The 13,008-nt window shown below is 46.8% G+C and overlaps 1 protein-coding gene across 1 annotated transcript in view; it reads left to right on the forward strand.

The window, feature by feature from the left end:
• Positions 1-13,008, forward strand: part of LOC119948716 (zinc finger protein 497-like) — a gene marked incomplete at its 5' end in the record, with an annotated part of 34,216 nt that overhangs the window by 514 nt on the left and 20,694 nt on the right. Inside the window, 3 exons of the mRNA XM_038770193.1 lie at positions 4,391-5,571; positions 7,956-8,052; positions 10,083-10,328. Coding sequence (XP_038626121.1) covers positions 4,391-5,571; positions 7,956-8,052; positions 10,083-10,328 — 1,524 coding nt within the window. The remainder of the gene's footprint in view (positions 1-4,390; positions 5,572-7,955; positions 8,053-10,082; positions 10,329-13,008) is intronic.

The raw sequence follows: 13,008 nt of genomic DNA on the forward strand, positions 1-13,008 counted from the left end.
TTTCCCCACAAGAACCTCCGGTGTTTGCCCATCCACCGCAGCAGCAAACGGAAACTCCTTACCCTCGCCTTTAAAGTATCCAATCACTTCGCCCTCTCCTACCTCGCCTAACTATTATCCTCCTACAACCTAGCCCCCACACTTAGTTCCTCTAATACCAACCTACTCACTGTACCTAGATCTGACCTACCTCACCGCGGACATCTCGCCCACGTCCCGCCTCTGACCCGGAACGCCCTCCCCCTCCGTTTCCCCAACTTCTGTGCTCTCACGAAGGTACATCACCTCCAACAGGCCTTCCCCGACTGAGCCCTCCTTCCCTTTTCTTCCACGCCTTTCTGCATCCCTTGCTCCCTTTATTCATCGCCTCTCCCAGCCCCGCAGTACCGATGTGCCGATCTGGCGTTTATTTCTATTAATGTCTGCCCCTCTAGACAGTAAACTCACTGGGGGCAGGGAATGCGTCTGGTATGTTACGTTGTACTCTCTCACGCACTTAGTACAGTGCTCAGCACACGGGAAGCCCTCAATAAATATGATTGAATCGATGCCTGCATTAAGAATACCAGAAGATGTACTCGTTTTAAATAGGCCGGGAGGGAGGGGGTTGCTTTCCTTACTTATGGTGCGCTCTTCAGCTTTACATAAGGACATGACCTACATGCCCTTCTACCAGCTTAGTCCAGGAAAATGGGGGAGAGGGCAGAGGGGCAATTACCGGGGAAGTCTCGTTAACTCCCTGCCACTCCTGGCTAGTACGGAGCCAAGGGTAAGGGGTGCAGACTCCACACATTTTACATACCTGTTTTGACTTTCCCTCTTTGAAACCAGCACCTCGGTGGAAGTGAAATTGCCGCGTGGCGCAGTGGAAAGAGCACGGGCTTGGGAGTCCGAGGTCATTCATTCAGTCGCATTTATTGAGCGCTTACTGTGTGCAGTGCACTGTACTAAGCGCTTGGGAAGTACAAGTCGGCAACAGAGATGGTCCCTACCCAACAACACGGCCTAGAAGGGGGAGACAGACAACAAAACAAAACGTAGACAGGTGTCAAAATCGTCAGAACAAATAAATTACAGCTCTATGCATGTCGTTAACAAAATAGAATAGTAAATATGTACAAGTAAAATAGAGTACTAAAGCTGTACAAATATATACAAGTCCTGTGGGGAGGGGAAGGAGGTAGGTCATGGGTTCTAATGCTGGCTCCGCCACATGTCTGCTGTGTGACCTTGGGCAAGTCACTTCACTTCTCTGTGCCTGTTACCTCCTGTGTAAAATCAATCAATCAATCGTATTTGAGCGCTTACTGTGTGCAGAGCACTGTACTAAGCGCTTGGGAAGTACAAGTCGGCAACACATAGAGACAGTCCCTACCCAACAGTGGGCTCACAGTCTAGAAGGGGGAGACAGAGAATAAAACCAAACATATTAACAAAATAAAATAAATAGAATAGATATGTACAAGTAAAATAAATAGAGTAATAAATATGTACAAACATATATACATATATACAGGTGCTGTGGGGAAGGGAAGGAGGTAAGGTGGGGGAGAAGGAGATGGGGGAGAGGAAGGAGGGGGCTCAGTCTGGGAAGGCCTCCTAATAGAATAATAATAATGATGATGATGGCATTTGTTAAGTGCTTACTATGTGCAAAGCACTGTTCTAAGCGCTGGGGGGGATACAAGGTGATCAGGTTGTCCCACGTGGGGCTCACAATCTTAATCTCCATTTACAGATGAGGTCACTGAGGCTCAGAGCAGTTAAGTGACTTGCCCAAGGTCACACTGCGAACATGTGGCAGTCAGGATTCGAACCCATGACCTCCGACTCCCAAGCCCGGGCTCTTTCCACTGATCCATGCTACAGTGCTTGGCACATAGTAAGCGCTTAGCAAATACCAACATTATTATTAATAAAAACTCCTCATCCTTGGCTTTAAAACTGGTGGGCGGAGAGGGGGCCTGCCGAGCGGAAGTAGAAGCGGAGAGGGCCGGGAAGGAAGGAAGGAAGGGGCGGGGTTGGGGGTGGGGTTCCAGTGGCCGCCGTCGTGAGCTCGGCCTGCTGCGGCCCCCGGGGAAACTGAGGCAAGGGGCAGTGAAGCAGCAGGCCCGGGGGCCTCCAGGCTGCGCGCCGACTGGCCTCGTCCCCAAGCTTCGGGCACCATCGTATTCCTTAGAGTACACTTTCAGAAGAGAAGCTGAGAGGGCTTGCAACACGGTTAGTGCCAAAGAATAATGATCATAACAGCCATTATGATTATCATTAAACACAGGCTATTTTCCTGGACCCCACTTGCAAAATACTAAGAGCAGCAGGCACACGAAGGAAACCTAAGACGAGACCCCGGCACGTTAAGCGCTTAGTACGGTGCTCTGCACACAGTAAGCGCTCAATACGATTGAGTGAATGAATTATTCGGGTTGTTTTTGTGTGTGTGTGTGTTTTGGGGTTTTAAAAAGAACCGGTCCTGCTTTTTTTGACGTTCTTGAATTTTTAGTACTGTATGCATCAAGCTTTCTTAGGGGCGATTTTTACTTTTCTGTTAGCTGGTAAATGGAAGTACTATTTCAGCACAAAGTAACGCATTATCTATTTGGGGCGTATTTTGGAAGCGCGTAGAACAGTGCTTGGCCCATAGTAAGCGCTTTATAAATACCTTCATCATCATCATTGAAAACCTTAATCTCCCACCCCCTACTCTGGTTAACTCGGTTATATGTTAATCCGATTGCCCCGAACGTACGCTAGTGTAGGAGAGAAAACCCACCCAGAAGTAATGGGAAAATGCTCAATTGTCATTGTGGGCAGGGAACGCGTCTGCCAACTCTGTTATACTGTACTCTCCCGAGTGCTTAATACAGTACTCTGCACACAGTTAAGCACTCAGTAAGTACCGTTGCCAGATTGTCCATTTTAAGGTGGTAAAAGGCAATTTGCATTTATGATAGAAATTTGAAAGCAGGAAAATGTAGGCTTGTGAAAGCAGGGCATGGAATCACAAATGACTGTAGACTGTAAACGTGTTGTGGGCGGGGAACGTGTCTACTCACGTTGTCATCAGTCATATTTATTGAGTACTTACCGCATGCTAGGGTACTCTCCCAAGGGCTTTGTACAGTGCCCTGTACACGGTAAACGGTCAGTAAATACGATTGATTGATTAAAGCAAGAAAGACAGCAACAAAGTGGCATTTCAACAACTGACAATGAAAGTTCCAATTTCTTTTTCAAATTTTTTGGCAGGGAACCTTGCGCTAACTTTTGCCGACCAAAGACAGGCTTCTTCAAATCCTCTGAGGCAGTTTCGGCACAACCATTTCCAAACGATCACAGATTTAGAGTTGTTGAATGCCTGCAAAATAGCAGTTTCCTGTATTACAAGAAGAAGGAAAAAGCCGAGGATCAACGTGATCGATTGCTGTACACAGAGAAGCATTCATTCATTCATTCAATCATATTTATTGAGCGCTTACTGTGTGCAGAGCACTGTACTAAGCGCTTGGGAAGTACCAGTTGGCAACATATAGAGACGGTCCCTACCCAATAACGGGCTCACAGTCTAGAAGGGGGAGACAGACAACAAAACAAACCATGTGGACAGGTGTCAAGTCATCAGAATAAATAGAAATAAAGCTAGCTGCTCATCATTAACAAAATAGAATAGTAAATATGTACAAGTAAAATAAATATAATGATAAATCTGTACAAACATATACAGGTGCTGTGGGGAGGGGAAGGACGTATGGTGGGGAGGATGGGGAGGAGGAGAGGAAAAAGGGGGCTCAGTCTGGGAAGGCCTCCTGGAGGAGGTGAGCTCTCAGTAGGAGATCCCCATCGCCCCGACTCGCTCCCTTTGCTCTACCCCCCTCCCGCCCCACAGCACTTGTATATATAGGTACCTATCTATAATTCTATTTACATTAATAGAAGCAGCGTGGCTCAGTGGAAAGAGCCTGGGCTTTGGAGTCAGAGGTCATGGGTTCAAATCCCAGCTCCGCCAACTGTCAGCTGTGTGACTCTGGGCAAGTCACTTAACTTCTCTGGGCCTCAGTTCCCTCATCTGTAAAATGGGGATTAAGACTGTGAACCCCCTGTGGGATAACCTGATCACCTTGTAACCTCCCCAGCGCTTAGAACAGTGCTTTGCACATAGTAAGTGCTTAATAAATGCCATTATTATTATTATAAGGGCTTAGGAATTCATTCAGTCGTATTTATTAAGCGCTTACTGTGTGCAGAGCAGTGTACTAAGCGCTTGGAATCTGGCGGCGATGTAGTAGGTATCAATCAAAGCAGACGTCTTTTTTTCCTTTATTGCAGGACCTTCCCGGGGCGTTTATTCTAAAAGTTGCAGAACCTTTTGTAACTCTGTCCTTTCCGCTTGTAGGCCTGCACAGCCGAACTTGAAAATGAATGACCTTAAAGGCAAATCCCAGTACATTCCACCGGTGACCTTACGTTTGCATGAGGAAATCACAACCTCCAAACTCTATTCTTCAGCAGCTGAGGGGTTTGAAGCCCAAATTGCCAGCCTGGTGGAGATGTTCCTGGTGGAAGTGTACAGGTGCAAGCTCTGCCAGTTCACCAGCAGCATAAAGAAGAAAATCCGGACTCATATGGTTAACATTCACGAACAGGATGGGATCCATCTGAGCTCAGAAATTAGCACGGATCCCGAGGAAAATGACTCCTTCAGCGTTGGCGATGATGAGGTCAGCCAAGAAAACAAGGAGAACGAAGAGGCGCTGGAGAAAATGTCTTTCCTTCTGCCGATGTACAGGATGCTTCGGAACATGAGTCCCGAGTGCTGTGGCGTGAACCTGGAGAGCCCCCCCGGCAGTCCCCCGGGACCCCCGACGTGTCAGGCCGACCCCCTGTTCGAAGAAGATGCTGGGAAATTTCAACTCATCGAGTCCTGCCCTGGGGCCTCGGACCCCAGCCCATTCTCCGAGGGCCTCGCTGACTCTGCTGAAAGGAGGGAAGATGAGGAAGCCCAGTCTGAGCATCTCATGTCTCTCGGTTTGTGCCGCATTTCTAGGGTCAAGTCTCAAACCGTAGGGGTGGGGCTGAAAGGGCCTGGCCTGGGCCCGAGGCAGGAAGCTGGTAAAAGTCTGAAACCAAGTAGAGCCGACAGCAGTGCCTCCACTCAGCCTCTGAAAGACATTTACACTTTCAAAGGCAGAGAAGAAAGGAGACTGCTTCATTTGTGTTCCTCCTGTGACTGTGAGTTCAAGTCCAAAGCCGCACTTAAAATCCACGTGAAGTGTCATAACAGAGACCAAGGCTTCAATTGCGTTTATTGTAATTGCTACGTGACCGAATGGAACTTAATGGAAAAGCATCTACAAACACACAAGCAGATCAAAGGGAGCTATCAGTGCCCGGCCTGTGAAAAAGTTTTCGTCACACAGAGTGCCCGGAGAATGCACAAGGATTGTCACGGGAGAAAGCCCGATCTTTTTCAGTGCACAAAGTGTTCGTCTTTTTACGAAACAGAGCATTTGCGAAATCTCCACAAGTCTTGTCATTACGATGACATATTTAAATGTCCGCACTGTGAGTTCACTGGTAAGTGTTCCACCTTAGCATTCACACCTTCCTCATAAACATTCCGGTGACTTTGCGCTCTAGGAATTGTTAAAACAGAAGGCCATTCTTCACACACGTGGATGGGTAAGCATCTGGAATTCGTCATCACAGACCGTCGGCCCAGAATACCAGGAACTATTCGAGGGGCTTGTGTTGTCCATAATGGGTAGCTGTTGGGAAAGTTAGAGATAGAAAGAAAAGTTAGATGGAAAGAAAAGTTAGATGGTGCATCCTTAACTGGGAGGTTTGAGAGCAACTACCATCAAATGGTTCCTTGAAGCATTCCATTGTCCCACTTTTGAAGAGAAAATACTGGGCTGGGAGAATCATTGATGAGACACATTGGTGGCATTTCTTGTATTCTTTTGACTCTTAGCAGTGTTCCCTAGTGGGATTATTTATGAGAAACAGCAGGGCTTAGCGGAGAGGGCATAGGACTGAGCATCTCGATGCCACCGCCGACCCCTCGCCCGCGTCCTGCCTCTGCTCCGGAACGCCCTCCCTCCTCAAATCTGACAGACAATTACTCTCCCTCCCGTACCTCATCTGTAAAATGGGGATTGAAACTGTGAGCCCCACGTGGGTCAGGAACTGTGTCTAACCCAATTTGCTCGTATCCGCTCCAGCGCCTAGTACAGTGCCTGGCACATAGTAAGCGCTTAACAAATACCGCAATTATTATTATCTCCTCCAGGAGGTCTGCCCTGTCTAAGCCCCCTCTGCCTCTTCTCCCACTCCCTTCTGTGTCATCCTGACCTGATCCCTTTGTTCCTCCCCCCCGTTCCCAACCCCACAGCACTTATGTTCATATCTGTAATTTAGTTACATTAATGTCTTTCTCCCCCACACCCCAAGACTGTAAGCTTGCAGGCAGAGAATGTGTCTGTTTATTGTGGTATTGGACTCTCCCAAGTGCTTAGTACAGTACAACCAGTGCTTAGAACAGTGCTTTGCACATAGTAAGTGCTTAATAAATGCCGTCATTATTATTATTATTACAGTGCACACAAGTGCTCAGTAAATATGATTGAATGGATGAATGAAAGAATACTCCTGTCTCTGCCACTAATAAATAATAATAATGATGGCATTTATTAAGCGCTTACTATGTGCAAAGCACTGTTCTAAGCCTGCTGTGTGACTGTAGGCAAGTCACTTAATCTCTCTTTGCCATAGTTTCTTCGTCTGTAAAATGGGGAAAATAAGCAGGTTTCCTTCACTCTAGATGGTGAATACCATGTTGGACAGGGACTGTGTCCAATCTGATTATTATTAATGAATCCAATAATAGTAACAGTTACCCTCTCCTGGCTTCTTATTACCAGAAGCCGTAGATGTGGGAAATACAGTTTTCAGTACCCATTTTTTAGCCTATTGCAGTATTTTTTCTATTTTTCATTTTGAAGATAATATGAACTTAGAACGTCTATAGTTTTGCTTAAAATAACCGGTGAGGTCGACTCAGTGGGAATTCCCAGGAGGAGATGAGGCGACTGTTCTGCGGAAGCCTTTCTTATATCAGTTCCTCGCCGTTGCCTCCGATTTAGAACCACCGTATGGGCTAAATCAGGTCTGCCGGTCCAAAGTCAAATCTGAGGACTCCCAGCCTGAAGGGTTGGCCCAATCCAGCCATCCCTCAGTCAGACGGCTGCTGCTTTGTCTGTTGGGTGAAACCAGATGCTCCCTTAGGTAGTCAGCTCTGGAAGGACAGAGTTCCCCCTATAGACTGTAAGCTCGTTATGGGCAGGGAATATGTCTGCCAACTCTGTCATACTGTACGCTCCCAAATGCTTAGTACAGTGCTCTGCACCCAGGAAGCGCTCAATCAATACCACTGATTGATCAACTGACAGAAAGGAAGGGCAACTCAGATCTGACTAATGGGGAGATGGATGGGAAGGCTAGTAAGCGCTTAATAAATGCCATAAAAAAAAGGCTGAGGCCGATCTGTGCTCAGTACAGTGCTCTGCACATAGAAAGCACTTAATAAATATCATTTGCGGTCTAGAATGAGGTTATGCAACAGAGTTCAATTTCATATCTTGGAGCCATTAATTCCATCTGTGAGTTCTGTGGTTAAACTACGAAAGCTCCGGTCTTGTGGTTTGTGAGCGGCAGAAATCTGGATGTGTAGTGAGTGAGGACCCACTTAATTCAGTGGTCTGTTAGTCTACAAATATATACGCAGTACCAGATGCTATAAAAGGAAACTTCCTTGTTGATGTTAAGCAAAAATGTTTAGAAAATGTATTAAATGACTTCTCTTCATTCTGAAAGGTGGTAATCGTGAGCGTTTTCCTTTCAATTCATAGTATTGCCAATTCTAGACAATAATACATCCTTCTAAATGCTCTCTCAAACAGATAAAGAATGGCCCAGGGTTCACAAGCATCTGATCACCCATAACCCCAATGCAAAACTACATTCTTGCACCGATGGTGAAAGGAAATTCTTCAGAATGTGAGTGACCTTGATATCTGCAATAATTTTGCATGGTTTTCATTTAATTTTATGCGAAACCAAATTCCATCCCGGTCGTGTGTGCTGGAAGGGATCCAAGAGCAAATCTGTTCCAGTAGTTATTGGTTTGAGGTTTTGTTGAAACTTTAGGATGAAGATCAGGGTCCATCATCAGCAGTAGAAAAAGAAGCCAATTCTCTCCGCTTTGGGAGGATTTTGTGGCCCATCACAGAGCAGAGAAGTTCAGTTGTTATGATGCTTGTCCTTTCTGGAACCATTCTTTTTGCTGAAAATCCTACAAAAGAAATATGAGAAGCAGCATGGCCTAGTGGGAAGAGCCCACTATTCCTTGGGGGGTTTTTTCCTCTTTAATGGGAAGACACCCGCATTTACCAAGTCATTTTACAGCACAGGAAAATGTGACTAAAATCAAACAAGAGTTCCCTTTCAGAGCCATCTAGACCGTAAGCTTCTTGTGGGCAGGAAGCACGTCTACCAACTCAGTTATACTGAACTGTCTCAAGCACTTAATACAGTGCTCTGCAAACAGTAAGTGCTCAATAAATACAATTGATTGAGTCCAGACCTGGGAGTCAGAGGACCTGGGTTCTAATCCCGGCTCTGCCACTTGTGTGCGGTGACTTTGGGCAAGTCATCTAACTTCCTGGTGCCACAGTCTCTTCATCTGTAAAATGGGGATTAAATACCGCTTCTCCTGCTACTTAGACTATGAATCCCATATGGGATGGAGACTGTGTCCAACCTGATTATCTCGTGTCTACCCCAGCACTTAGTAAAGTGTTTGCCACATAGTAAGCACTTAATAAATGCCACAATAATAATTATTATTATTATCAATACTAAGTCATCTGGTCATCCGTCTTCTCTTATGTGAAGATAGATGTCCATTTTTTTTTCTTTACCCTTTGCCACATTCCTTGTGAGGGAACTCTTTGTTCCCAACATTCCATGTGTTTCCTTTTTGCTTTTCATTTCCTCTTAAAAATGCGATTTCTCCCAGAATCAAATTCTGGGTTCCAGAAAGACTACTGTGAGTTAGAACTCCCTTGGTTCTAGCCCTTTTTTTTATCTTATTTCAAGAGGCCGTGAAGCTCCTCCATTACTCAGTTCCATATTCGTGAATTTGATAGATCAGACATTTGATCTTTATTCCAGTTCCTAAAACAGTATATCGCTTTTGCACACAATTTCCTTTTCCCTGATCTGATTATTTTGTATTCTCTGGATTTGGGCACTCTTCAGGAGGGAGTCCTCAAAGCCAAAAGGAGCCCTTCCCTGCTTGAGTGGAAAAAAGTGCCACTGGATTGAAGGGTGGGGAGGGGCAGAGACTGAAGTAGAAACTGGATTATCCTCTGGAACATATAAAGTTCCATCAGTAACGGACACTTTCATTTTGGGGCGTTTCTGGCCCCGTCTTGTTTATTAAATTCATGTGTAATGAAAGTGGCACTCCTCAGACTCTCAGAACTGTTCCTGACAGGAATTTGAGGAGAAATGGTTCCAATATCTATTCTGGTCTCTTTTTTTTCCACCTTAGTTTGTTATCCTTCTCCGAGGGAGGAAAAGATTCAGCTAATTACTTTCCGAAGCCTAGATTTAGCTAATTTCCAATTCTACCACCGGGGCTGAAATATTTGATTAGGAGTGGGGATGTATAATTGGCTAAGAGTACTGAGATTCAGATCTTTCCCTGTTTACACCAGTGTCTTCCTTGGTCAAGTTATATAACTTCTCTAGTCAATCCGTCAGTGGAATTTACTGAACGCATACCGAGTTCCCAGACTGGTCTCCAGCGTCACGTTAAATATCATCAGGGCATTTCCGTCTGGCCTCCTGGCAGAATCTTTGATTAAATCTGAGTCTCTGGGCTGCGTGAACAGCCCAGCCCCACTGTTGTCGACGCGAGATGTGCTTTGCGTCCAAAACGTATGCTTCAGATGTTCACGGCCCGAACGTTTGGACTGAATCATGCCTTTCGGGTCCTGTCTGTTTCCTTCCTATCCATTCAGGACGGAGCAAAAGGAGCCCCTGTCCAAACCCAAGGACGGCCGGCCCTTTCTTTGTTCCCTGTGCGGGCAGGCGTTCAAGGGCAGACGTCAGCTGAGCAGGCATCACAAACGTGCACATCAAAAGCCAAGTGTAAAGGAAAGGAAAAAAAGAAGGAAAGCTGAGGGTGGCCTCATTTTTTCAGCCCCAGAAGCCACAGCCAGAAGCAGGACAGACACCGAAGAGTATGTCTGCAACATTTGTAACAGGTATCGTGGGCTTTTACAGCTAATCATCGTATGGGTTGTTTTAGGTTCTTTTTTTCCGCTTGGCATTGGATCCGTCCTAATGACTTAAGGAGGTTGGCTAGTTTTAGTCGTTACTCGCTGGAGACCCAAAGTCGCATGGGTTATTTTAGGGCCAAAGTGGACTTTGCCTTGTAATCCTTTAGGTTTTTCGGTCGAAGGACGTAGTTGTGATGCTTCAGTTCTCCCAGGGGACGAGTATCTGCACTGTAGATGGAGTCTTAGGAACAGCCGATCCTGCTTGCAGTCGAGATTACCGATCTGGGTCAAGATAATGCACCGTTGATCCAGCTGCAGTCCTCAATTCTTTATTGAGGCCCACCTCTGGCCCACCTCTTGTCCAGCGCATAAAAACAGATCTAGAGAATCAGCGGGGCCCAGTGGAAAGAGCCCGGGCCTGGGAGTCAGAGGTCCTGGGTTCTAATCCCGGCTCTGTCACTTCCCTTCTTTGTGCTTCAGTTTCCTCATCTGGGCATAATGCCTGTTCTCCGTCGCCCGTAGACAGTGAGCCCCTCGTGGGGCCGGGGCTGAGAAGCGTGGCTTAGTGGAAAGAGCAAGGGCTTGGGAGTCAGAGGTCGTGGGTTCTAATCCCGGCTCCAACACTTGTCACTGTGTGACTTTGGGCAAGTCACTTAACTTCTCTGTGACTCAGTTACCTGGAACTGCGGCAGCTCAGCCCAACCGTGAGCGTCGTGTGGATCGCTGGGCTCCATGTGACAGCTGGGAATCCCCAGGTTGGCCCTCCCTCTTCCTCCCTGCCTCTTCAAGCCCCTAATGAGAAGGGCAGAGGAGCATACATCTTAGCGAGGATTTTAGAATAAGTCTCAGGCGCTCTCCTTCCCACCTCATTCCTTCCGGAAGAGGCTGGGGACTGGAGGTGAGCTTGGCTCAGGTGGACGAGGGCACCTAGATTCCTTCCCTCCCTTCCCTCCTGGACTTGGAGCTGAAGACACCATTCCTGGGGTGGAGGGCCTTATCCTGGAACCATTCCCGCATTGGATTTTAGCCTTAAGTAGAACCCGTTTGGGGTTAGTCCACAAGCGCTTAGTACAGTGCTCTGCACGTAGTAAGCGCTCAATAAATACGATTGATGATTGATGATGAGCGTAATTGTTTCTTAAAATTCAAGGCTGTCACTCCAAAATCTCAACTAGAAATTCCCGACCAAACTCCACACTTGATCGGGACTCGATCCGAGGCTGTCTTTGCCATTTTGGAAATCCTGTTGTGAATTTTGGACGAGCGAGGTACAACCTCTCATCTTTAATCGAGAGCTAAGAAGCTCAGTTTTTCTTTTGCTCTGTTACTGTGGAATTGTGGCTGTGGAGCTGGGCTTCTAGTTGGTTGCCCTTGAAGTTATTTCTGATCTTTCTTGTGGCGATTTAGCCCCTTTTTGGGGGGCGTCTTCAGCATATGTCTGCAGTGGGAAACAAGGATGGAGAAGTGCAAGCAAAAAAGAGAAAGTCATCTTTCATCTAGGGACTCGAAAGCATTTGCAGAGACTGAGCACCACTCTCCCCACCTCAGAGGAAGGGGAGTGGACCATCCAGCCTGGGCCCCGACTAAACCCTCCTTTTCTTTTCTCCCACTCCCTTCTGCGTTGCCCTGACTTGCTGCCTTTATTCATCCCCCCTCCCAGCCCCACAGCACTTTGGTACTTATCTGTAATGAATTTATGTAAATGTCTGTCTCCCCCTCTAGACTGTAAGCTCACTGTGGGCAGGGAATGCCTGTTTATTGCTGTATTGTACTCTCCCAAGCGCTTAGTACAGTGCTCTGCACACAGTAAGTGCTCAATCAATGCAATTGACTAACTGAGGAGCACTCCTCACTAAACCTTTTCCTTCTGCGGGCCAGGATCTTTCCCCTTCCCTGGCCACTCTGGAATTGGACTGGGTGGCTACTTGAATAGGTAATGGTCTTCCCGCCGGAGCGGTCATCAGGGTGAGCCCCTGGCTGCCATTTCTGGCCCACCTCTCAGAGGCACGGAGGTACATTAGAAGTGATTCATAGGCAGTCAGAGGGAATCGAGGGTTGGCATAACCAGTTGCGCATAAAAGAGGAATAGGGGAGCTGCCCTGAGATGGAATCCTCTTCCTTTAGCCTTCCCTCTTCCCCTGGAAAGTAGTATTTTGGGACATGAGCTGACTGTATCTATCCCAGCACTTAAAATGGTACTTGACATGCAGTAATAATTGCTTTAAAAATAAAATAGTGATAATTACATTGCAGATGGGGAAACAGGAAAGTATATCTTCTCCCACTATAAAAAAGACCCCATAATCCTTTCCCATCCTAGTTTGCCTCATGAATCCTCTCAAGTAACATATTCACTGGGCCTTATTCTCGTGTCCTGCGGCTGACTTTCCTCGTGCCCTCCCACAGCTTGGAACTCCCTCCTCCATCACATCTGACATGGAAAGAGCCCGGGCTTTGGAGTCAGAGGTCATGGGTTCAAATCCCGCTCCGCCACTTGTCAGCTGTGTGACTTTGGGCAAGTCACTTAACTTCTCCGTGCCTCAGTTACCTCATCTGTAAAATGGGGATTAAGACTGTGAGCCCCCCGTGGGACAACCTGATCACCTTGTAACCTCCCCAGCGCTTAGTACAGTGCTTTGCACATAGTAAGCGCTTAATAAATGCC

Source organism: Tachyglossus aculeatus, chromosome X3 (assembly GCF_015852505.1).
Source record: "Tachyglossus aculeatus isolate mTacAcu1 chromosome X3, mTacAcu1.pri, whole genome shotgun sequence".
Classification (NCBI taxonomy): domain Eukaryota; kingdom Metazoa; phylum Chordata; class Mammalia; order Monotremata; family Tachyglossidae; genus Tachyglossus; species Tachyglossus aculeatus.